Genomic DNA, 27,198 nt, shown 5'->3' on the forward strand with positions numbered 1-27,198 from the left:
GTCTGCATGTTTTGTTTTTTTTTCCAAGTTACCTTTGCTTCCTCCCACAGTCCAAAGTCATGCATGTTAAGGTCATTGGTAACTCTACTTTGTCTGTGGGTGTGAATGTGAGTGTCTATCTCTATGTGTCAGCCCTGCGATAGACTGGCTTTCCATCCTGGTTGTACCCCACCTTCCACCCACTGTCAACTTGAATTGGTTGCAGCTGCCCTGTAACCCTAGAGACCAGGAATTATTTGCATGAAATAGTTTTTACATGTGTCCTTAACAGTGACACCACTCACTTTAGTCCCAGGAGGTGCAAAAGACTCCAATAATTGAAGTTAGTCCCTAAATGAAAGCAGAGCCTTTGATGAGCGATATATGCCAGCTTGGATCGGGTCCTCTGGGGTTATTTTTGGCTAAATTTTGACTGTAATTCATTGGAGTAATTGGTTACCATAGGACAGGTGTTTGTAGTTTATGCTTTATTGTCACTGAGCTGTGCCTAATCTCTTGAAGAAGAAATAAAGACGTTGAGCACGTAATTGAACCCAAACAGATGAATTAGAGATGCGGATTCAGGGAGACTTAGAGGTTCTTGTGTGGACGTCATGGAGAGGGCAGCAGACAAGAGTTGGCGGATGTAGTGTGTTCATTATTACCTGTCACACACATACACATTTCTGTTTGCAATACCACCCCACCCACTCTTTGCCCAGCTAGACTGGGGCTGGGGGCAGATTCCTCCCCTGCTGTTAGAGAAATGCCAGTCTCTCCAGCTTCCCTGCAGAGAGGTGAAGGAGGAAGGAAGGAAGGAAGGAAGGAAGGAAAGAAAGAAAAAAAAAGACAGAGGTTAGATGGTGTAAGAGAGTGAGGAAGAAATGAAAAGAAAAAAAATCAAAGATAAGCATGTAGATAAAAGAGAGAGATGAAGAAGGTCACTGGAATGAGGAAAGCATCAAGAGCTTCGTTTGATGCTAGACAGGAAAGAAAAATGGGAGAAGCAGATGGTGGCAGATGAGAAGCTGGGCTGGAGAGACAGTGGAGGCTGTATCTGAGTGCAGTTTGGTTTGACAATTATTTATATGCATATTTACTGAGAAAGAAATCTCAATGAATGATAAATGCAAATTCTTTAAAAAGCAATATACCTGACTCCCAGTGTAACGTTCGCCCTATGCATGTCCCTCCCTCTCCCCTATCATGACTTGACATTTTAATCCCAGTCAGACTGAAGCAGTGTACAGTGGGCAAAGTCTGCTCCCTAGTGTTCATTATTTGTATTACAGCATATCTTTATTATGCATGACTACTGTACAGGCCTATTCTAACTCACACAAACAGCTGCATGACCCGATGCAAATGACATTGGTATCATAATTAGAGATACAATACAAATTCTGGCATCCAAAAGTTAAATAACTGAGACTTGTGTTGATCGTCAAGAACAACAAACATCTATGTTCTGTGAAACGTATCACTTTTTGACGACGCTGTGCTGATGTCAGTGCGATGGCTTAGAGGGGTGTTTATGCTGTTCTATGTGTTGTGTACGTATATACTTTTTTATAAACCTGTAGATTTTTGGTTTTGCATGTTGGGGAATAAGTGTGTCAGAGTATTCATGTTGGTGTTGTCATTGCAGCAAAAAAGAGAAGTAGTTATATCTCTCAGTGATATGCATTTTTCTTGTGCCATTATACATTTTCATTTTTTGATTCCAAAGCTAACTTGTGTGTGCAGCATTTTACAGAAACATGGTCTGTCAGGCAGTTAAGGCTTGTGAAGTTCCCCATTGAGAGACATGTATTTTTGATATTTTACAATGATGTGGCCTCTAACCAGGGTCATAAAACACACGTGTAAAGTAAGAGACCACTGGTATTAGCAAGTACTCTGACAGCACACCAACTTGTAGTGTGATTCTTGTCCAAGAGCGTTTTTGCCTTTCTTGTCTTTGTTTTGGCTGTATGATCATTTCTATAATCAGCTATCTGATCATAGTATTTAAAAAAAAAAAAAGGACAGGATTACATTGTATATACAGTGCAATACAAAATATTTCCCATTCATTTGCCTACAGTAGACCTATAAAAGCTTTTTACATTGTCTGTAATAATAATTATTGTGTGTATACATTTTTATGAATGTCCTAATAAGATTATACAATGTTGAATTAGACAATGGTAGTTGTTTTGACAGATATCTTGTCGTTTTGATATGAGATTTGACTCTTGTGTTTACTTGTATCTCCTGATGATGACAAATGGCATTACAGTATTACCAAACAGAAGTGACATCATCTGATTGTTTTTTGTTGTTTGTTTGCCAGAAGATGAATTAGGCAAGTACATATTTGCATTTTGTTGTAGCTGTAAAGGCCTATTACCAGCCGCACTTTGTTAGCCACAATTAGCTGCTTGCATTTGTGCAACATACCATTAAATTCAGATTTTAATTCTTTACTCACCTTATTATACAAACATAACCGTAGCTAAACAGTAAAGGTACATGTCGTAAGGCCAAATGAAGATGAAAGATGAGAGAAGCTCCACAGAGCTGAGGGGAACAGAACTGTTGGATGATAAATCTGTGGGTTTGTCATTTTGAATCACTCCTTCAAATGACACAGTTCTCTGTCCACGACTATTTAATACACACTTATGACATGATGAGATCAACTTTATTCATTCTCAAATGAAAATTCAGGAAGTCTTTTAGTTTAAATAATAAGTGGTCAGTAGTAAGAGTAGTCAGTAACAGTCCAGTTAATGTTGGTTAGTCATCTGCCATTGGCTAAGGTGTTATAGAGCCTGATGGCAGTGGTGATGAAGGATCTCCTCTATCGTTCAGTCCTGCAGTGCAATGAAGTGAGTCCAGCTGCTTCTCTTCTCTTCTCAGGATGCTGTGAAGGGGATTGTCAGTGTATTCCAGGTTGGCCTCTACCTTTTTCTGTGTGCATCTCTCCACCACAGCCTCCAGTGAGTTCAGCCTAGTTCCAGTGACTGAACCAGCTTTTTCCACCAGTTTGTCCAGCCACCTTGAACCCTTCTGCTTTATGCTGCCTTCCCAGCAGTCTTCAGCATAAAAAGCCACACCACTATGGTACTAAAGTTTGGTGAAACATTTGCAGCATCTCATTGCAGACATCTAAGGACTAAGTTGCCTTTTGGGGGATGTCTCTGCTCTTTTTTTTTTTTTTATTAAATAATCTTGTCAGTTTTCACTGAACGGTCCAACTTATTGCCCAGGTGTACACCTAGATATTTGGAGACTGGCACCACAGCAATGTTCGCAATGCAGATGTTGACTGGACAAGGAGGTGGTTTATAGAAAATCCATGACCATTTCCTTTGTCTTAGAATGTCACCAAAAGTCTCAGTCGAGAAAAGTGATGAAAGAGGTCACTACAATTGCACAAAGAAACAGTTGGTGCTGGACATGCTGTGACAACTGATTAAACATAATGGCTTAAAGAGCCGGAGGAGTAGCTCTGCCTGGATATAAACATGCTGCTAATGGAGATGTTTTGAAGCAAGCACAAGTCAAGTAAAGACACAATGAGGGTTCAGACTGAAGCAGTTCTGGGAGTGAAGGAGCACAATACAAAAACTTTAAAAACAGTGAGACATGATGTCAACGTAATTTGTCAATGCCAGCCTTTCATTTAGCGACTTACTGAAGGTGAGTTCATTTTTACTTAGCCAGTAGCACCTCACTCTGCGGCAGCTCTGGACAACAACAACCAGATACTCATGTCATTACAGCTTGTTTTTCCTTCATTCTAAACATAATTTTTTTTATGAGTAAATGGAAAGAAACAAGGAACAACATCTGGCAAAAATGTGTGTTTTTTAAAGGGACTTGAACAAACCTGGTTTTGTGGGACTTTGGGTAATAGGTCAGAGAGGCTTAGCTCAGGGAAACTGTGGGCAAATATAAACGAAGCCTTGAAGCTTAAAAAGGAGGAAGAAAAATGAGGCACATTTAAAGCTTGCAGCCAGCTGCTTGAGGTCTACTGGAGTTAGACAAACTACTGTAAGATTCCGCTTATAGCTTTTTAAAAATGCTTGAACCTCAGGTCTCAAACAAAGGCCCTTGAGTGTTTTGTGCACACTTCAATGGTTTCCTCAAGGGTTAACTGAACCCAGGTTTAACTGTAGCTGTATGATCACTTATGAAAGTATGGAATGACAAAGTGACCGTTTTAGCTGTACGTGCAAATTGATGTCAAACTAATCAAACAGACATACGCGTGTTAAATTTTAACAGGCTCAATCAAGGTACCAGTAGTATTACTAATAACAACAGAGCTCCCTTTCTGTGTTTCCACTTACCTCACCACCCGAGCTGCTTTATAAAACAGCTTTTTGTTGATGTTTCGCTGTCACAGCTGAGGGTGAGCTGCTGTGGATAGAGTTATAAACCTACACTGTAGGAGAAACATGGCCAAAGCCGACACAATCATAGCTAAGCTGTGTAAATCCATGTAATGTCTCTCCTGAGGGCTTGAGTCGAACGTTTTGGGATGTATCCTTGTTCACTTTCTTACCAAGAGTTAGATCAGACTAGTGCCATGTTTAGGACTGAAAGCTGGATCTGAATTTACAGTGAACAGGCCAGAAACAGCTATCCTTGATGTGTCTAAACCAAGAAATAACCAACCAAGCAATTTAATGTCCAAGACAATACATTTGTTAACAGTTTGTGGTGTAACAGCAGAGGACTGATTCAGCTCCCTAAACATACTTTCACTTACTGTAATGTGAGCTGGTGTTTGGATAAAATCACCTGCTAAAAGCATGATACTGCTGCCAGTACAACTGCAGTTATGTTAACATAATAACTGGTTTAGATTGCATCTTACCTGTTATATTTTTCTCATTTCAGCCAATTTACTTACATACAGTCAATTTAAAGTTGAGTGAAGAGTCCAGACAAAATTGATTGACAGTACTTTTCTTCCTCATCATACAATTTCTGTCTTCTGCCGTCACTAGAGTGTATGAATAGGCAGAGACATAACTTAAAGCCATTAAATCATGAGTTGGCCACTGTGGTGTACATACTGATGCAAACCATTTTTAGATCAGAGCAGACAGAGGGGGAAAGGGATATATAATACCCCTGTTTTGCAGCTTGAATAAAGGCAAAGCTTTGTTCTCTGTGTCTGTAAACGGTTTGGATTAGGACTACAGATCCAGGACTTGGAGGCATAATATTCTCTGCGGAGCATGGCAGCAGCCATGACAGCAGTGCTTAACACTGCTGCCTCTGTCCTGGAAAAAAAGGCAATGTCTGGGAACTGAGGAGTTTTAGAAAACAATGGTGGTGATGACTGGATTTATTAATACAGTGTCGTAGCAGCTAAAGGTCATGTATTTACAATAAGCACAATAAGTTCAAGTTAACTTAAGACATTGAGGGAATGAATAAACACAATGGATCCTGTCCACCCAAGGCTTCTCAGGGAGAGCCATAAGCAGATAAATTTGGCTTTTCTTCTGTTGTTTGTGTCAGTTTGTGATCAGCCTGACAGTTTAGAATGGGACTCTGGTCCCTCAGTTATTAACAGTCGTCTGTCATTACCACCAGGTTTGGCCAAATAAACTTGGACTGAACTAAAAGTGTGTAACACATCTGTGGGAGGAGTACCCCAGTGGTCTGCATCAAATCATTCTTTGTGCCATGTGGGGGCGGTGGAACCAACTTGTAAGAACTGGCATATTATATATCTTTAATTGTGAAACAGAAGTGGCTTATTTATATGTTGACCCTACACAGAGCCACATTAGCATTCATTTGAAGGTGCTAATATGTTTTTGCTCTGTTTTTGTTCTCAAACCACTTCTGAAAGGAAATATCGGTCTTTTAAGCTGCTAAATGCTCCACTTTGTTCATCAGCTAGTTGCTAACTTTGTTTACAATCTGGCACTGAGCATGTACTATACAGGGAGTGTTTAGAGCTTTAAAGCAGTAAAGTTAAAGTGAATGGAGTCTTGTTGTCACCTTGTGGTTGGCAGGAATGCAGAGTCTCAGCAGAGATCTTTTTTAAACCATTGGACAGACCCTAGCTGTGTGCGTGTTCCAAGATATCAAAAGTATTGCTTCAAAGATGTAATAAAGGTCTGTTGTTGGGGGGAGAGAGGGATGTAGGTGATAATTATCTGTGGGTTTCTGAATGATTCCCTTAACATAGTACCAGTTCGCTACTTTACCCCACTTCAGGTAATAAACCTTGGCCTGAGAAATGCAGCCAGATGTGAGGAAAACCTGACCAGTGGAAAATACTTGTAGACAACAAAGCAGGGCCATTAATTCAGAGCAGGCATTATGGGGATTGTGCATATTGTGATGCTATTTGTGCTGATTAAATTGGACGAATAGTGACTCACTTACGTGGGACACTAATGACATCATGTTCACCCAGAAATCATCAAAATGTGAGGGAGCATGTGCTCTAGTTCATCTCTAATAACAGAACAGAAACCGTGATTATGAGGCAGTTAAACAGTTAAAATCATCTAAATAAACATGTGGGGAAGTGAACTCTGCTACACATCATGTGCGTCACTGTGTCAAAAGTCACGGTTCATTAACCTGGCTCTCTCGTGTTTTCTGTCATTCTCTAACCTTGAAACATACCTGGACTCATGTGTGATGAAAGTCATGTGTTGCTTCACCCTACACTCACAGCCAGGTAGCAGCAAGAACCACAAATTACTGTGTCACTCACACACAATGACGCACATATTCAGCTCTTTCAGTCCATTAGATTATCATTTGATCCACATATTTAATATAATAGTAGAGCTAGTGACATATGGAAAAGCATGAGAAGATAAAGTCCAGATTAAAGCTGGATTAACACTTTTTTAAGGCTATTACCAATATTGGAATATGATATGATTTTATGCATAACATTAACAAATAGTTTAGGAGGATCCTATTTTATCTGCAAATGTTAGCATGCTCAGCTAACTAGCAGAGGTTCCTGCTCACATTACTAGTGTAGCTTCCAATTCCAAGAAACGTATCATTAGTTCACTACATCATTTTGTAACATGACATTAAAGGTGACATTAGATGAAGCTTCATCCAGAACTGGCACCAGATGGTTTTGTATCATAGGCTAACTTTAGCAACTCTTCTCTATTGATTTTGGGTACGTTCGCACCTTAGGAAACCCAGCCAGACCTGTCACCTGATAGTGCAGGTTTGCCAAACACATCAGTTAGTCTATCTGAAAACCTTGTTAAAAAATTTAAATATACAGCTGAAAATATGTACACTAAATCATTAATCCAAACTGTCTTGCTTTAGCTCATGAGCATACAAGAGCATCCAACTCTCTTGTCCCTCTGTCCTCACTTGCCTTATTCCAGATGTTTTGGACCTGGACCATCAACCTCAGGGAGTCCCAACCCTTTTCCTCGTCTCTCTCTCTCTCTCTCTCTTTGTTTGTCTGTATGTTCCTTGTCCTGATGAGTGAGTTGATGGGTTTTTTCTCGTGTGTTTGTGTACCTTGTCCTCCTTCCAGATCTTCATTGTGGAGAGGATGCCATGTGGCTCAGGTGTGTACAGCAGTACCTGGAAGCTGCTTGATCATATTCTTCATGTATGTTTAGAATCTGTAATCACATAATCTGTTCCGTATCTGTCCACACTGGCACTGGGGCAAACAATCCCATGGCTCTTCCTGAGCTTTCTTCCATTGATCTTTCAAAGAAACTAGACTCTGAGGCTTCTTGAGGAAAGTTTTTTGATTTGTGATATTGAACTATACAATATCTATGCTTTGTTGTCTCATTATGGATTCCTACGTATCTAAATTGTTAAAATGCAGTAGCATTCTATATGTGCTGTGTCAGACTGTAAAGCTTTTTGTTAGATGTAGGCATACATTATTTGTGCGGAGCCCCAGGGAGAGTTCCCCCAGGAGAAGGAGAAGGAAGTCTGGACTGCCTGTGTTAGCACTTCCTGGCAATGTCCTGACACTTAGCAGCCAATATACTGTACAATTTATCTCAATGTAAATTGACCTGTATAATATGCTAACCTAAGAAACACTCTGGTGTGAAGCTTTGCAAAGTTTAAACACAGACACAAATACATATAAATACACTATTCAGTGTGCTTCAAGAGTCTACAAAGGCTTTTTGCTGCACTGTACACTGTAGCCTTGTATGAATGATTCTGTACCTTGCAATATGACTCAGTGTATGTAGGCAAAAGGCAAAGACACTTAATCCATCAAATAGGATGAGACTTGCCAGTGTAACTAAAAGCCAACTAAGCTGTTTAAGACAGAAGGGGTGTTTGTGGAAGTGTTTGTGTTGGTGACTCTGTGGTAGAGTAGGGGGTGGAAGGGTTTGGGTTCTTTGCAGCTTTATTAAAAACTTATTGCATAATTCTCTGAGGGAATCTTTGTTCCCAATAACAAGCTGCATTTTAACAAATTTTTCACCATGCTATCGGTACTGTGAGCATCTCAGGAGAGCATCTGAAAATAGATTGTGTGTGTGTCCTTGAGAAAAACAGCAACTTTAGGCAAAAGGTGACAACCCCGTAATAAATGGAATTCTCCTCAAATGCACGTTTTTTGGAAAAGCAAAAAAGAAAACATAACAGCTTGCAGTGGATTTAGATTTTTTTCCAGTGCTGCCACACAGATCTAATCATTTCCAGCCATAAACGTACAGTATGACAAACTAAATTTAAATGTGTTCATATTGTTTGACATAAGTATAATGTCCAGGGAGGTGAAATGGTTAGCTCTGAGACAGCTCTGTAAATTCAGCCATAGATTTGCCCCAATCACCCAGTGAACTACTGCAGCTTCCTGTTTACAAGACAGGATTTAAAGCTTCAGCGGTCTGTGTCAGCTGGTGAGGCTAAAGCTGGTTACAACTTAAATACTCTACCCAAGACAGACAATTCAGAAGGGAAAAAACTATAATGTAAAACATCACAACAAAGCTCTAACTGCAAATATCACCAAAACATTTTATAGCCTAATTATATGTAGATTTTTGACTTCATTTTTAATCTCCTTTTCTTGACAACAGTCATTCACAACTTGGATAAGAATCTTAAAAAGTATTCACTGACACCCCCCTTGCAGTACTTATTGGTGAGAATGTGAGGTTTGTTAAGGCTATCATCTGTGATCGTTGCAAGCCTTAAAACGCACCCAAAAAGCACACATTTTCCCCATTTCACTTCTGGCACATTGGAAGCATTACCAGCCGAAATAAATCAATTTGATCCATTTAGTCCATCTGGGGCTTACATAATATGGATATGTGAAGGTGTTTGTGAGTTTCAGTATAGCAGCCGAAACCAATTAGTTTGTAGGGCAGAAAAAAGGACCTCTGTTACAGATCACTATTAGCCCTGCATTTCCCTAAACACAAATTACATGTTAAGAATATCTCTTGGGACCTAAAATTGGTCACAGAGATAACTCCAGTAAAGCCTAGCTTAACAAGTTACCAGAACTTCCTAATAGGTTTAACAAACTGACTACTGATATGAATAAGGATGGAATCTATGTGGGTAAACAGAGAAGTGAACAGCAGGAGTCTTGTTTCTCTTTAAAAACATTGTAACCAGCAACTTTACAGGACCCGATCTCAGTCAGTCTCAACTGAGGGAGACTGAGAGTTTGTTAAATTAGCCATGGTCCATTTCTTTGGTTAGGAAAGCAAAATCATCAGAAAAGAGCCATTTAAACTCAAAATGTTATCTCTGACAAAATTAAGCAGCAGCAAAAGGAAACAGTATAGTTTTTTTTTTTTTTTTCACTGCAGACATTTTGGCTTGTCGTAGTAGGAAAAGCACATGCGTTTCTAATGGCATTAGCCATGGTTCTGTTCAATTCAAGCATCCCAGTAAACCATGACAGTGTGACAGTGAACCAGCACAATTCCAAGACACTTAAACTGAACCAGCTAAATGACATTCAGCAAATTGATTATACTGGTGCTTTTCCTCTGGGGGAAAAAGAGAAGTGTGATACATGCAGTTTTTTGTAACAGTAGCAATTTTATATTGTACCATAGAGTAGCTGTAATATTATTAGCATTAACAGTGCTATTGTTGGCATGTTGCAGGTATCAGGAGTTTAGTAGCAGTGGTAGTAGTATTAGCAGCAGTTGCAATTCCAGTAATAGTTGTAGTAACTCTTGCAGCAGCTCTAGTTGTAGTTTAAATTGTACTGAGAACTGCAGTAGCACTAGCAGTAATAGTAGTATCAGTAGCATTAGTGATGGTAACACTAGCAGTAGTAGTGAGCTTTTCAGTTAGAGTCATGTAAAACAGACCTCCTCAGTGTAACACTGTGTATCCTTTTACACAGAATAATAGCTGCTGGCTGTGTATTGTATACAAGTACACACGGAAACACTGTTCACAAGCAGGCTGAAAGTGGATTGTTTATCCAAACACACTGAAGGGCAAGCTAACCTGTGCAGGGAAATTGAATTAGTTCAGAGCCAGTAAAGTTACTTCAGCCCAGCAGAGGTGTTTATATGAGCTCTGCTCAGCTGGAGTGAAAGCATAACTTCTATTACTGATGTTAGTAGGCAGCATGTAAACACACTCACTTACCTTCTCTGTGGCTCCCTCATTCACTGTCACTTATTCAGCCAGGATTATCTGTAGCAGGCAAACAGCTCAGTGTGCTCTACAGTAGGTATTAGCATATGTTATGTATGCTCTTATTTACCTCTCCAGGAACAATATTCTCTTACACACATCAGCTTAAATATCATAATATACTGTACAGTGCAAATGGTTTAGGTGCTAAAAGTAAAAACTGTGATGGTGTAAGTTAGTATAAGAATCTAAACATGAATCCAAATATTTGCACAGTACTGTGGCCAATATCAGTCCATACAAAGTAGCATACACTCTTAATTCTCAAATACAGGGAGTTTTGCTGTAATGTTATGTAAATGTTATTTGGTATAGAGCAAGATTAGGCTACATAGTTGAATTATATTACATCAGAAAACGAGCTAAACACGAGAACATTTAAATAGCCGTATCACATGCAGTACAAGGAGCAGTGGCTCAACTGGAATGGTAAGTATCAACACAATGTAGAGAGCTGCATGACCTATCCAAGTCCTCTACTGTTATAATAGGGCTATGAGATGTTTTTATGACACACATACACACACACTCTTCCATTCTCTCTTTTACTTGACGCCGACCCTGAGTCCGGCCTCCCTGCACCAGAGCCAATTGCGGCGCGCCGAGCAGGCGAGCCTTCATAAGCCGACCCCCTAATTTGACTGTTTTAACATACCGCACTCCGATCATGTGACAGTTAAGCGAACTACCAGTCCTCTGGAGAGAGAGTGATAGTGTGTGTGTGTGTGTGTGTTTGTGAGAGGGAGAGTGTGTGAGGGCGCATAGCTATGCAAGATTCGCGTCGTGGATTTATATTGTCATTACGCGCTATTACGCACTGACAGCTTTCTTAAGGAGAGCGCACAGTGCAGAGGAGCGAAATTTTGGATTCCTCGTGTATACAGGTGAGTTCAGAAAACGCAAGGACGCTGTCATAATTTAACAGCAGACTGAAAAATCCTTGTTAATTTCTGCTTTTGTGTTTATTCTCTCTGTGGAATAGGTAGCATGAAGCAACCAGCTGAGTATGGAGAGGAGGCATATCTATACAACATATATGCGAATTTAGAGCGACGCTGTACGGTTTACTATGGCAAATCCATGTAAAAAAAAATACATCCACCGAGGCGCATAGAGATCATAATTATATCATGTAAAATGAATGTCATTGTGGGATCTGAAAAGCGGCCATACCCCGCAGTGTTAAACATGCCATAAATTCCGAGTTAACCTCCATAAGTGATTATCCACGCAGCGTGGTGAAGTTCAGGGCGCATCGTGCTGTCAGCCTTTCTGATGTCTTAGGGCGCAAGGTTACTTTAGGGCAAACAACTTAAGACTTGACCAAGCCAAGGTGTAGTCAAACTATCTTGGCAAACCATTTTTTTTCCATGAGGTATTACTTAGCAGCAGAAGCTCTCAGCTCCCCGATATGATATGATGGATGTTTTTACACAGAGCTTGAATTATATAATTACGCTGACAAAGAAGAAAGAAAACAGAAACATCCTAAGGAAAATCGTTTTTAATGTCGTGTGATTGTGGTTCCCTAACTCAAAGTCAATGGAGTAATAATCAAATTCAACTTTTTTTCGGTGATCTCTGTGAGCGCCCCGGTGGGTTCCCTGGCTTTAGTTTGGAAACCGCTGCTTTTTCGCTTTACAGAAGAGGGCGCTTGTTTCCAGGCTCTTTTTTTGTTTGTTTGTTTTTTTTGTTTGTTTTTTTTTTTTTGTTCATACAATAGTCGACACGTGTTGTCTTTTAAGTGTTTAAAGATGAACATGTGTCATCACTGTAAACCACTGGCTGCGTTTAGGATCTGATGACTAGTATTATCAATCCATGTAAACCTGTACGTGGTGTCCTGATTGTTTGATGGTTAAACTCCTTCACTAATCATCCAACTGAAATCTGCCGGTCTTATATTGAATAACTGCATCTTTCTTTGGCAGCTATTCCTCTTTGTCTGCAGGAAGTCGTTAGGTCGTATGTATAGGCTATTCCAATCTCTGAATGTGTACCATTATCTATGTGTCTAACAGTTATGTAATATTGCAGCGGTTTGCTCTGTGAAAACTGTAAACTGTAATAAGGACCAGAAGGGGGAAGAAAATTAGAACAACCCTATGAACGACAGTAGAACCATTTGTCTTTAATGATAGAAGTGGTTAGAAATGGGAACCTCTGAAACCACATTGTCACTTTGTACTCACCAACAGCTGCAATGTCTGCACACACATACTCTGCCAGTCTTTCCTTTTCAAGTGACATCAGCTACACACCTTGAGTAAAAGGCAGGTAGAACTTAGACACCACATACTACAGAATATGTAGCCAGTCTGCTGGTTTACTTATTTCTTTAACAGTGTAAAGTTGAGAGACTGTCTTGTAAAACATTAGCCTCAAGTTAAGTCAGAATGCCAAACTGACCACAGATGGGTTTTTTACCATACTGTTATCCCCTTTTTTGGTATTGTTGTTGTTCACTCCTGTGCGCAAAAGTTGCATTTAATTAAATTTGAATTACCATTACTGTTCAAAGATACATATCTTTCCTTTGTGTCATTGCCCATAGATAATGTAAACAATAATTTGTCTCCTGTAGGAGGAAGAAAAAAAATTATCAATATTCAACCAATCTCCATCAGAGCAGTTTGATCATTAGAGCAGAGTCGAGCCCAGCTGTCATTCGTCCGTACAGGAATGGTGGATCACTTGCCACGTGTTGAAGAGACCTTCCTGTATTATACCGAGTTCCCGGGGTGTGATCATAACTCTCTTTGTTGCCACGCCAATGGTGGCGTGTCACCAGGCATCATGGTAACTGATGCGTGTATGTACGATCACCACCCCTACCAAGGGGTGATGCTCTCCTCCTCCCCTAACCTCTCTGAGGATGACCTCAGTGACTCCTCCAGCCCTCGTTCCTCCTTCTGCTCCAGCCCAGAGTCCTTGTCACCAACTTTGCACCATGTTCGTGGCTCCAGCTATGAAAGCAAGAGCAGCCGGAGCAGTAACTCCTCAGGAGGCGAGAGCCAAGACAGCCTGCTGGACCACTTCCTCTCACAGGCATCTACCACCACCTCATTAGGCTCTAATGCCAACAGCAGCTCTCAATCTTCTCCTCTGCCTTCCTCTATATTATTAGCTTCTCCACCAGCCGCGTCCTCCCCATCTGTCTCTCTTTTACCCATTGGCCTGGACTGGGAGCCCAAAAAAGAGCAGAGGCTGAGTCTCTTCCAACACCAGGCCAAAGAGGACTGTTATGAGTACCCTGTCTTCCTGGATGAGCTGCATGATCCTACTGCACTCCTCTTTCAGCCCACCTTGGAGGAGATTGAGGAGTTTCTGGAGGAGAACATGTTATTGGCAATGGAGAAAGAAGAGGAAGGGAGTGATGAAGCAACATCACCAACATCAGAGGACGCTGAGGCACAAAGTTCCAGGACCTTGGCAGGAAAGTTTGTATCAGTATCACAGCACTCAGATCAGACTGTGCCTGTGGCACATTCTCCACTGTCCCACTCAGAGACCAAATGTGAACCATGTGCGTCTGACATGGAAAGTTCACCAAGTTCAACAGTGGATGCTAATTGTATAACTATTTCTAGTTCTACTAGTAGTGGAGCTGATGAGATCAAACAGGAGGATGGGGCATCATCTCCAGCCCCCTCAGAAGGTTCCAGTGCTGCCTCCAGTGTGCCTGTCATCTTACAAATTCAGCCCATACAGATCAAACAGGAACCTAACCCCAGTGCCATATCAGACGCTACCATGCAGCAAAGTAAACCGCAGCAAACCCAGCCCCAGGTAACACAGGCCACATCAGATATCAAAATCACCCAGCTCCTTGTCAACATCCAGGGGCAGACCTTTGCCTTGGTGCCTCAGCTCCTTTCACCAGCAAACATTAGCAGCTCAAACAAAACCGGAAACACAGTTTCTTCCAGATTTGTTCGAATTGCACCAGTGCCCATTGCGGCTAAGCCCAATGGGCTTGGAGAATGCAGAGGTTCGACAACAGGGGTCCTCGCTGGAGGTCAGAGGTACCAGAAGAGTGCAGTAGCAGACCTTATTAAAATGCACAAATGCTCTTTTCCCGGCTGTAATAAGATGTACACCAAGAGCAGCCACCTTAAGGCCCATCTGAGGAGACACACGGGAGAAAAGCCCTTTGCCTGCACCTGGCCTGGCTGTGGATGGAGGTGAGCTTAATGAAGTGTTTTTCACTTATCCAATTAAATTATTCAAACAATTAATGAATCAAAAGGGAAGTCAGTTATTTCTGGAAAGGTGAAGAAATAGAGCTATATTAGAACATTGTTTCTTCTTCCTGACTTATATACATTAAAATTTAAAGTATGGATAAGTGGATAGAGATGAATGCATAGATTGAAGAGTGGACAAAACATGTAGTACATCCACTGAAGGAAAGTGCAATCAAATTGTGTTTATAGCACCTATAATACCAGCTTCTATATACAATACAGAGTTACTGTAACCAGGGTCATCAATTTCCAATGTGGCCTCGTAAACAGCCACTTGAAGATAGCTGCTGATAACTGACTTTCCCTGATGTTTGTAGACGTTGAAGACATTTGGAAAATGCTCCACGTTAGTGTGTCACATAAATAACATGTTGTGTTATTCCCTGTTGTGTAGATATTACAGATGAAAAATATTACACATAAACATAGAATGTTCAGAAAAAACAGATCGGAATCCATCAAGTGAAAGAGCAGGAAACTGTATGTTTTCAACTCCTGCCTAAATGACTCCATGTTGGAGTGCAATATCACAACTTTAATAGTACCAGTAGATTGTTTTGCAGGAGAGATAAATGTTTTATGAGGACACTGATGTGTTAAACATACAAGGAGAGGATTCATTTTAGAGATTTTATGGATTGAAGGGGAAGGAGAAACAGCCCATCTTCAGAGAAGCAACATTCAAGTATTCAGGAAGGTTATATCATGGTGTTTCCTACACAAGGGCTCTGTGTCCCAGCTATCTGTGTGTCTTTCTACCATGTTAAAGTCGGAGATTAGATATAGTGCCTTTGAACATTGCGGTCATTCAGACTTTGTCCCCTGCTAGTTATTCCACTTGTTTGCTCAATTTTTGCAACCACTTCAAACACACAAACACTCATACAGCAGAGAAACACGTAATTTATTTGAACACAAGGAACAAGGATTATAGGATTATACATCCATCCATCCATCAGTCCATCCATTTTCTGTACCCGCTTATTCCTTAACCAGTGTCACAGGGAGGATTATAAATGTAACCTGTAAACATTTGTGACACTGGAGAAGTAGAAACTGGGGTCTTGGATAACTTTGTATTAAGAACTGGGGTATTCCAAACAAACATAAACTAGCTTGAAAAGTTAAAGAAAATGTCAGCAAATACCAATTTCATAACCTCAGTTTGGTTATATAAAAAACTGTGTGTTGTATATATACATTGTTGTATACAAACATGGCAGACTACCTTAAATGTGCTTTACTATCCTGTAGTCCTTGCCCTTCACCAATGTAAATAAATTATATGTAATAGCTTGTCTTCTGTCCAAAGCACAAATTCCAATGTATGACCTGTCAGTCAATGGATTCCTCTTCTATACATAGGGTCATTGCTCAGGGGTGCAAATGGTGTCTTCTGTGTCTGAGCATGAGGCAGGTTTAATTTATAGCAAACATTAGGGATATTTTTAGGTTTTTCATTTAAGGGTAAAGTTAGAATTAGGTTTTGGTTCAGATAAAGTAAATAATGCAAGTGTCCATATATGTGTGTCTATCTGTATTTGTGTGTATGAGAAAGAATGAATCAGATAAGTTTGACCCAGCTCAGCAAACTGTTCTGGTCCAGTGTTTATCAGTGATCATGGCTCTCCCTGCAAATTCCACAGGCTGTGAGGAGGCTGTGTTGCACATGTGGCCACTTAAAATCCTACAGATCTGCCACTTTTTTCACAGTATGCATTATGCCTGGGGGCCTAGAACATGTATAAGCATATTATGTAATATCAGGTTGTTTCCATGTGCTTTATTACATTTGCATCTTAAAAGTCTTCTTAACTGGGCAAATTGAAACAGTTGCTGTCCCATATTGTATCAAAATTTACTGACAAGAGAAAAATACACAGTGATCCTTTATATATTATTTTCATATAGTGAAAACCCGTAATGTGACATCAGTAAATAACCACTGACTATATCCAACATACGTTTCAAATATGATGAATCCATAGTATTGCAGTCTGGAGGAATGGGGCATCATCACTTTGTTGTTTTGGCTGAGACATGAATACATTTAATCTTTGCTAAAATCTTGCTGATTGCAGCTCAAATTTTGCTCTACCACCGGAAACATAGACATTTATGAAATGGAATTTATAGCACTACCTGTAGAGCAATGCATTTTAGATAGTGTTGGATATGTGAAGTGAGCCATTGATCTCTCTAACAAGTGTTAATCCATTAGCTAATTTTGTGGTTATATTGTCATGACTTCCTTTTATTAGTCATCGCATTCAGTCAGCGCTTGTCTGTCTGCAGCATACAGGTGCAATGTTGCTGACTTGTCAAAAAGCAATATAGCAAATATAACCCTGCAGTTGTACTATGTAGCCTATTAAACAGACTGTTTGCATGATATGTCTTTGTAACATGTAGCCCACATATGCAGTTATTCTGTCATTCAGTTTACCTTTATCACACACTTCTATAGCCTGGACAGCAGCAGTATACAGTATTATACAGTTGGCCTTCCCTTGCTCCTCTCTCTCTATGAGCTAGGAAATGGAAATAAGCAGAGGGGTCGGACACCTCTTACCCTGTGTAACCTTAGAATAGATCCATGTGTTGACTCTTCTGAAGTAGAGAGGAGTAGTATTTCACTGGTAGGACTCCTAGATATAACTCTAGTGAAAGTTATTTTTCTTTCTGTCTTTTTAAGACATCTCAGACTTTTAAACCTCTCTCGTTCTCAGATTTATGGTTATGTTCATATACATATTTGTGCAGAGATAAAGTAAAATATAACCACTATAACCAAATGAGCTCCAGACCCCAGTGACCCTGGATAGCAGGAGTAAGTGGTGGTTAATGATAGATGGGTGAATGAACACATGCAGGCAACACATACAAGTATTCAGTATTTTCAACTTAGACATGCATAGAAACTTATTAGAGGTATGTAGTTGGCAGCTGGGCTCAAACTCTACCAGTTTACTGTAAAAACAGAGTGATAACGCTGGCTGACTGACATGACTGGATGCAGTCATTGTTACAATGCATAGTGCTGTTTGGTGGTGACAGAGCTGCCACGGTTTCATTTTAGTTCAGACACTATGTTAAATAGGGAGCTAAAGCAAGTTTAAAAGGGAGTGTAGACGTATCTGTCAGTTATAACATGTTATTGATCCTCCTGGGAAACCTAGTCCATCCCTTTGCTTAATCTCTTATGTAGGTTCAGCAAGTTTGGGGTCATGTAGAAAACAGACTCTTGAGCTATAAAAGAGATAGAGTCCTGCTAAAAAAACAAAATGGAGAACTGCATCAGCTTCTGCTGGTTTTTAAAAAAAACAACAACAATTTGGATAACCAGTCAAAGGAGCTTTTATGTTTTCTTGTCTATAGCTTTGCATGTAGAAGGTAAATGTCTGTCACTGATTAGTGCAGTCATGCAGCCATGTGAGTTTCCTTTGAACTTACAGGGAGACTAATTTCTTTGAGCTGACAGGAAAAACTAAACAAAAAAAAAAAAGACAAACAAAGTAAAGATGGCTGATCAAAGTATGTATAGTAAGTGTGCTTGCCAGTATCCACCGTAAGAGAGATATTGACTTACTACTGTAATTTTCCAGGTGTGTATCCAACCTGACTGCCCCACCCTTCTTAAATGTTTTGACTACGCTCTACTAACTGCAAAGCTAAGTTTAAGGACAAGCTAGAACAAAACCTGCATATGTGTTTCGCACAGCACCCATACTAATAAGTACACTGTGTGTGCTGCAGCCACACCAGCTGCCCTGAGGACGTAAGGTGCAAAACCTGCACTCCTCCAGAGAAAAACACACTCAGACGATAAACAGAAGCGCCTTCCACCTTTGGAGTTAAACTCTGTGACCTCGCCCACCAGGTCTGGAACATGCAGAGCAAAGGAAACTTAGGCAACTTAGACTAGTGTGGGAGTAATACCAAAAAAGAAGAACAGAGGAAGACCTAGAGCAACAAGGGACATAGGTTTGTGGCGACAGATAGTGATGTGAGAAATCTGGCATGTCAGTCTGCAAAAGGCGAGTTTCTTTTCATGTACGCGCACATGAACGCATGGTAAAGCAGGACGCGGTTATGCCTGTTGGCGTTTATCAAACATGGATAGGTTTTAGGGAACACAGTCCAGGAAGTGGACGGCAAGAAAGCAACACACAGAGCAAGACATACACAAGACATAAACACAGTGCAGCACTAACGTTAGCACACAAACTCACTGTTACCACACAGGCCTCCCGGTGCACAGCTCCCACTCATCCTCTCAAAAATGTGGATTTGAAGAACAATCAGGCTGTCTATTTCCATAAGTCCTCTTTTGAAAGCTCCTCCACGGTACAGTACAGTATGTTATAGTTGGGCTCAGGCCCAGTTTGTGTCAGTAGAATAGCTGTACATGGTTTCCATCATGCCTCAGCTTGAAGCTGATAGAGTGCAGCATTAGGGTATATGGTGTGCAACAGCACTGCACACAAATTACAGTGAGGAATAAATATGCAGACACATATAATACCATGCATCAATAAAGTGATGCAGTTTGTGACTCCTATCTAAATAATGACATTCCTTTTGGTGTTGTAGAGTTTAATTAAGTAAAAAGTCAAAATAACAATTTTGCCTCCTGTCGTAGAAACTTTATTAACATTGTAGCTGAACTAATCACTATTTAATATTAACAATGGTGGAACAAATGTTAAAGCACAATTTCTGGGTTTCCAAGATCAATCTTTTAGAAAATGATAATGAAACTGAAACTTTTTTCAACAAAATAATTCAACTTGACATGCCTTTACTGCAGGCATATTTTACATATGTGCCACAATAATAATAGCCAGATACAATCCATATATTTGGTTATATTGCTGGAGAAAAGGTTATGACACATTAAAGATTCTATCAACAAGGTTGTATTTTATCTAAATCAATGACAGCCTTAATAAATTTGTTGCAGAGAGTTCGGAACAGTGCAGTATGCTCACAGCATTTGAAAACAACAATCCATTTATTATTCTGTACTTCAGCAGTGAACAGCATCAGTGTGCAAAAGTAAAGTATACCTACACTCCTTGTAAATGAGGTAGTGATGACTTTGAGCTTGCTGTCAATATTCACTGTAAAAATACAGATAAAAAAGGTCTTAGTACCATAACAATTTGCCAAATGAGTCTGTAAGTCTGATTGTTTTGGTGTCTTTTCAAATGCCACATTTTAGCATTATTAGCTGTGTCAGTTATCTTCTTTTTATTCCTGAGCTATTAAAATGATGAATAGAGCGGTTGTGTAATCCATGTCTAGAGTGGAAATGGTTTGAAATAACTGTGAGTGACGTCTTTACATCCCTGTGAGTTATCGCCTTCCTGTCTTCAGCCTGCTGCTGCTACTGGAATTGTGCCAGAAAATCAATCTGTGTTGCAAATTAATCTGATCCTAACAGCTTTACTAATATGTAGAGACACACTAAAGGACATACACACCAATATACAAAAGGCACTACTTTATCATCCAGGGAGTCAACCCTTCACTGACATGACATCTAAACTGGGTGCAGCCCATAAACAGAAGAGCGGAGAAGGCCAGGAAGTGACTGGGCTGGGATCTGCAGTCCTCATACACATAAAACCATGTGACGACTATTTAACTTCATAGATAAGATGCGGCAGGGCAAAACAATACAATGCCACACCTCTTAGATTAGTTTCATTTCAAACTGCTTAACATAACTGTGATGTTATCCTGCAGCTTGAATTGCAACTATATTCTGTTAGGAATGGATCCATACATTAGGCACAGAATTGTTAGTATTTCAAAGTGACAGAATTTATGTATTTTCAATGTTTTAAATTGCTCACTGTTGACTGCTATTGGGTAATATTAAAAACAGGAAGCAATGAGCAGGGAATTACTGTGGCAAAGATGTTTAACATTAGGCAAAATTTGGCAAATTTCATTATTCACATCCTGCATTTTTTTTTTACACAGGTTCTCCCGGTCTGACGAGTTGTCCCGGCACCGCCGATCCCACTCTGGAGTAAAACCATACCAGTGCATTGTTTGTGAGAAGAAGTTTGCCCGCAGCGATCACCTGTCGAAACACCTCAAAGTCCACCGCTTTCCACGAAGCAGTAGGACAGGACGCTCTGCAAACTGACCCCTCTGACCTGACTCTGACAGACAGACGCTCTGTGTGCACGTGTGTGTGTGTGTGTGTGTGAAAGAGAGAGAGAGAGAGAGAGAGAGACGAAAGGCAGAGGGAGAGGGTGAAAGTCCAAAGACCCTTTAAAGGAGTTCATGCAGGACTCTTTATACTCTTGTGTGTGTTTATGTTGAAATATGTACGTGTGATGTCCATTCATGGTACTGTGATAATTTATTGGGTGGTGAGGAAAAGACTGTAAAAGCTAAACAAAACAGAAAACTGTTACTTGACATAACACCCTCAGAGGTGGAATAAGCTTCTTGTATATTACAATGTTTATTTGTCTCATTCAAATTTTTATCTAAACTGAATTGAAGAAATATTTGTTATTCAGACAGTTTTTTACACTTTGATGTTTAAGTCAAAAGCCTTATATCAATAAAGGTTGTAACACTGGGGATCTGCTACTATTTTAAACCCCCAGTTTTCACCTTCCTGAAGCCAAATGTTTTAAGGCAACATGAGCAAAGACGGGCTTAATGGCTTTGTTGCAAAGCATCAAGGGCTGGCTGGATATTGCATTAGGAAGCATTGGGAACTATTGGGGCCTTGGTAAAATAATTTCTCAACAGCAGAGTAAATGTTGCATCAACATTCCTTTGGCCTTGAATCACTCTCTGTTTCGACTTTTGAGTCTTGTTACAGCTAAAACTCTCAAATTCAAAACGTTCAATAGCTCATGGTGATTTACTGTTCACCAACAAAGATCATAACACAACGTAGTTTTCACTGGCCCATATGAAACCTTTGGGTTGTGCCATTTTAGTATTTTGTGTAGTTGTATTATGGCCTGACTGACTCTTCTGTCACACCTTTTCAGTCACTAAAAGACTGGATATCAGGATAGTTGTCATGTTTATGGCCACGTTGGATAAAAACAGATTGTTGTGCGGCTACATCCAGTGATTATCTACAAAACATTTCTAGCAAGGGTTGTATTTACAGAAGCACATCTCTGTTCAGTTCGCAGTTGTCTTCTGGCATATCATTTATTCTTTTATGTCACTTTATGTACTTCATGTCACTGCTGTCAAAAATATAAAAAAAATAATAGAAAATATTAAATCAACAAGAGGCACAAGGAAAGTCTAGTATCTGTGCGAATCAGTGATTCACACCAGCCTTGAGCATACCAGTCATTTGTCCTTTCAAATCAATGTTATTTTCCCTTTCTTCTTCCCTCAGATTTTTTTTTTAAATCAAACAATTCTTTCCATATCACATGAAATTTTTGTGCTGCCTATTTAACTAGTATCCAATAACAGTCACCATAGGCCGTCAAATGAATCATTAGTCTGAGTAACTTCTGTTGGAGAGTTGCAAGTGGAGTTAGAGGATAATTGGGAATGCTAAAAGATATCACAGTATCACAGGTAGACAGTCAAGAACTCAACATGTTCTCATTAATTAATGGTAGTCACCAAAAGCTACTGGTACAAACTAGACCAAGTGAGTTTGTAAAAGGAAAACGTATATTGAAATCAGAAATGAAGTCTTATTGTTTATGAACTAAACTTCATTTGTATTTACCATTTGTTGAGATGATAATTGTGTGCCATTACAGTATCAAATAGTGTTCATAAGTCTTTATGACACCTTTTCATTTACCTTGGTCTTACCCTAAAATTAATTGTTGCAGCATATTCATCAAAGGTTAGTATGAAAATATGAACACTAATATTATCTGTCCTTGGTGTTGGAACACACCAGCTCTCTTGCCACAATTTAAGATGCCTTTGTCTTGTACTGTAAGGGATCAGTGACTGTTTGTCATATTACATTTATATGTATAAACTGCTTTAGTGTGTGTGTTCTACATGTCAGTTGAATTAAACCAAATGAATCATAGGAGGGATGCAAAATGCCTGCTGCGCAGAGTTTAAGGATGGTTTCCTGTGCCATAAGGTTGAGTTGATACTATCCAGTACTGATACAGAAAAAAGGATGTTAAAGTTTGAACTGGAATTCAGTTGTTTTTGAAAATGTTTAATATGTGGACACCTAAAGGGACGGACTAAGTATTTAGTACACAGCACATTATGCTGTGTAGAATATGTGTATCAGCTCAGCCAGGCATTCCTTCCATACAATCAGAAGAAAATGGGTGTCATATTTGAGCCCATGAATGTATGTAAATACTGTACATGGCTCTGAAAAGAGAACAGAAATATTCTTCTAGTGATTTCTGTGATTGTGAAGATTTTTAAAAATATGTAAAGAAAATGTATATAACATGATAATTCAAATATATAATGTAAAAAGCAACTTATTTCTGTCAGGTGTTTACATGACACATTAAAGGGACTTAACTTTTTAATGTTACATCCATAGATTAACAGTGTAAAAAATAGATCAGTTCCTTGACTTGCACTCATTTTAACAGGTGCAAACAGTAGTGTAGCATAATGTATTATGAAACATGTCATAGGTCCTTTTCATGTGTTCTGTAAACACTACTCAAAAAGAGTTGCTAAGAATGTTATATTTTTGCTTTTCTTCTACTATAGTACATAAAGCTCATGTACAATAAAAATTCTAAAACTAGTGATATGTTTTTTGTCTTATGGTTCAAAAGGCCAAATATTGTGTTTTTAGTACTCAAGCATCGACATTTTCCTACTTTACATTAATGTCTTTCTGTTTTCTTTGACAGAGTTCAACTGGAACAAAAACAATTCTGAACAGGTTTGTGCAACATTCATCTAAAGGTATAAAAAAATATGAATAGCAACAGAAAATGTTTATTTTACCTTACATGCAAAGCATGTTCTTTAAATTTCCAATACAAACAATAACAACAAGCACCTCTGACCAATGTGATGTTACAGCAGTGCAAGTGATTTGGAAAACCTATGTTTCTCTATTTTATTCTATTGTATGTCTATTCATGCGGGAAGAGGAATACCTCTGTCGCACTTCAAAAAGTTTCTTCCATTTTTTTCAACTGTCCAGTGACAGAGTGTGTCTTTCCCTTAGTCAAATCTGTGATATTGAGCTATAAGATAAAAACTTCCCTGCCATGTTGTCATTTAAACAAGCGATCAAATGTGCTTTTTCACAGCATCTCACACATATATATTGTTTTTGAGTTTAATATCCACATGTAGCTCATGGATAGAGACAAAAAAAAATCTGTTTCCTATAAGGCTGCATCAGGAACATAAAGCTGACAACATGAGGAATGTCAGTTTAAATTTCTACCACATGGTAAATTTGCATAGAAATTATACCCCCACATTGGGTCCACTTCCCTCATCTCGACTCTTCTTTTTCTTCCCATTATTGCTGCTCTCTTCACAACATTTTGAAGAATGACTTTGGATATTTTCCAGCTTGGAGTGTTTGCTGAATCACTGTGCACAGAAAGAGATGTACTATAGTGGCAAAGAGAGAGGTAGCAGCTAAAAGCAAAAAAGCAAGCTGTGTCTGTCTGTGCAGTGCTGGCTGTGGATATACATCATGCTGATTTATGAGCCAGTGCAGTCTCAGAGGCATTCTTGGATGTAGCAGGAAGATTTAACTCAACACATCTGGATCTGAACTACCCTCTACTGGCTGTTTGCCTCATGTTTAGTATTGAGGGTCTGTGGATATCTATAGCTCTAAGCTTTTCTCACAGAGAAATAAACGCAGGTTACTTATGTTTCTGTGCATCAAATACCTAAGCATACTGAAACACTGCTTGGAAATGCTATGTTGAGCATGTATGAACATGTACAAATGGAATCATCGCACGGTTCAATACTATACTGTTAACTTAACATATGCATGTTAGAAGAGTATATTAAAACAACTACCATCACTTGCAAACAAACAACACAAAACAAACAAGAGGTGACAATTTAATTTTTTTAACAGAGAAACGTTAAGTTAAAAAAAACTTTGTCGCAGTCACATGTCCAGACCCGGACAATACGCAAAATGCGTAAGCCTACGCAAATTACGCAAGGCCCTGCCCCCTTCGTGCCAAAACAGTTATCGATCATTAATGTCTGAATGGGATCGATGTTGAGAGGATGAGTGGGAGCTGTGCACCGGGAGGCCTGCGTGGTAACAGTGAGTTTGTGTGCTAACGTTAGTGCTGCACTGTGTTTATGTCTTGTGTATGTCTTGCTCTGTGTGTTGCTTTCTTGCCGTCCACTTCCTGGACTGTGTTCCCTAAAACCTATCCATGTTTGATAAACGCCAACAGGCATAACCGCGTCCTGCTTGACCATGCGTTCATGTGCGCGTACATGAAAAGAAGCTCGCCCTTTGCAGCAGCAGCAGACAATACATGGGTGTGATTGCTCTTCTCATAGCTGCACATCATCAGTAAACATGGCGGTGATGATGCCGTCTGGCACTCATGGTTTAGTGACAACTCTGGACCAATGCAAGCTGGAAAAACTATGGACTGACATTGATTATTGACATCATTGATCATTTTGCCTCAAGAAAGTGCAGAGGATTTGGTGTTTGATTGTAAGATTTTAATTCAAATACTTACATTTAAGATTGTATGGCAGTAGTGCATTTGTTGAAATGACTGATACACCAAGTAGGTGACATATTTTATCACTTTCTTCCAGACAGCACAAGAGGTCCCTGTGCTGATGCTGAGAGTGCCCTGGCTGTAAATGGAAGCAAAGGTAATCACAGAATGAAATATCTTAGGATTCTATAGAAAATATTCATTCAACAATTTTTGTTTATACCTTATTCTGTGCTGTGTAAGTGTATTTATTCTTAGTAACAGATGGAGTAGGCTGTTTTAAAGGGGCGGAGGGGAGGGGGAATTGCAGTGGAAGCACTGGGGTGTCAGGTGTGACTCTGTGGCAATGGTAAATAGTTTATATGGCTCACAGGTCAGGTAAGAGGGTCCAGAATTCTGCTTTGGGCCCCAGAGAGGTTCCTGGTAAGTAGTGTTGTGTTACTAGCAGTTTCTGTTTGGATACTGAAGAAGTTATAAGGAGCATATTTTATATTTCTAAACAGATTCATACTTAAGGTCAGGCTTAGTGGGCTGTCCAGGACCACCTCAGCAGACAACTGGCTCATCTGGTTCACCTGGGCTCCCAGAATATGAAGGTATGACCTATGTACTCAGTAGTTTATCTCTCTTCCTTCAGCTCACATTATGTTTTCAGTTTGCACAATTCAAAACCTTCATAGGTGACGCATACAATGCTTTCATTGCTGATATTGCTGACCAACAGAACCTTTGTTGTGGATGTGTCAGTTTATTTTAAGTAAATCTCCTGCATGGATTCCCTCCTGGTCACATTCCCTGGGCCAGTGTTTGACAAATGGTTATCTTTGGCAAAACAACTAGCACTGAAAATAGTTGGTTTAGTCAGTTCAGTACTATATTTAGTGAATACGTCTCTCAAGAGTCAAATGAAGGAGTTCAGAACAAATGGTGCTGAGCAACAGAACCTCTATTATTCTCTGATAACCCCCCTTGTGCCCCCTTGTGTTGATAGTATCTTTCTCATCTCTTTTCTCTGGTAGTCTGCAACAGTCTCCGCCAAAAGAAAATACTAGGTTGACTTATCCATGAATCCTGCAATCATTAGAAGTTTTTTTGCTTATATTAACAACTGTCCTAAACGTTTTATTCATTACAAATCAAGGTCAGAGCAAAGTTACCTTGCAGAAAACTGCAACAGCCCATGTGCTGATTTGACATGTGGGATCAGATGATGACTGTTATGCAACTGCTTACAACTGTCAGCCAAGTTAAGATCCAGTGTGTGTATGTCAGTGAATAAAAAGCTTGTGTGTGTGTGTGTGTGTGTGTGTGTGTGTGTGTGTGTGTGTGTGTGTGTGTGTGTGTGTGAGTGTGTGTGTGAGTGTGTGTGTGAGTGTGAGTGTGAGTGTGAGTGTGAGTGTGAGTGTGAGTGAGAGAGTGAGTGAGTGAGTGAGTGAGTGAGTGAGTGGAGCTTGAGCTTGAGCAAGAGAAAGAGCAGAATAAAATGCTAATAAAAGAGAAACACACGTAGCAAGTATGCTGCAGTTTCATTGGAATCAGACTCCATTAGTCAAAGATAAAAACCTTTGTATTTCCACACATTGTAATTCAAAGTTTTTTAAGACAGATCTTCATTGCATGTGCTGGCT

The 27,198-nt window shown here is 39.7% G+C and overlaps 1 protein-coding gene across 3 annotated transcripts; it reads left to right on the plus strand.

Annotated features, from left to right (window-relative positions):
* The first annotated feature begins 11,334 nt into the window (after positions 1-11,334).
* Positions 11,335-22,203, plus strand: LOC113146203 (Krueppel-like factor 15). 3 transcript variants are annotated; one of them, XM_026333537.1, is made up of 3 exons: positions 11,335-11,525; positions 13,226-14,825; positions 20,880-21,048. In XM_026333537.1, exons 2-3 carry the CDS (start codon positions 13,324-13,326, stop codon positions 21,046-21,048), a joined length of 1,671 nt encoding a protein of 556 aa, XP_026189322.1. In that variant the 5' UTR covers positions 11,335-11,525; positions 13,226-13,323. The 3 variants fall into 3 exon arrangements, with proteins under 3 accessions (XP_026189322.1, XP_026189323.1, XP_026189325.1); XM_026333538.1 differs by lacking the exon at positions 11,335-11,525 and adding an exon at positions 11,532-12,236; XM_026333540.1 differs by lacking the exon at positions 11,335-11,525 and having other exon boundaries at positions 13,324-14,825; positions 20,880-22,203.
* Positions 22,204-27,198: the final 4,995 nt, after the last annotated feature.

The sequence above is a fragment of the Mastacembelus armatus genome, chromosome 7 (assembly GCF_900324485.2).
Source record: "Mastacembelus armatus chromosome 7, fMasArm1.2, whole genome shotgun sequence".
Classification (NCBI taxonomy): domain Eukaryota; kingdom Metazoa; phylum Chordata; class Actinopteri; order Synbranchiformes; family Mastacembelidae; genus Mastacembelus; species Mastacembelus armatus.

What these genes read in the sequence shown, in the direction of transcription:
- LOC113146203 (XM_026333537.1), top strand. Translation starts at nt 13,324, where the DNA reads ATGGTGGATCACTTGCCACGTGTTGAAGAGACCTTCCTGTATTATACC. An exon ending in TGGCCTGGCTGTGGATGGAG is followed by an intron (nt 14,826 to 20,879) that starts GTGAGCTTAATG and finishes TTTTTTACACAG; the next exon opens with GTTCTCCCGGTCTGACGAGT.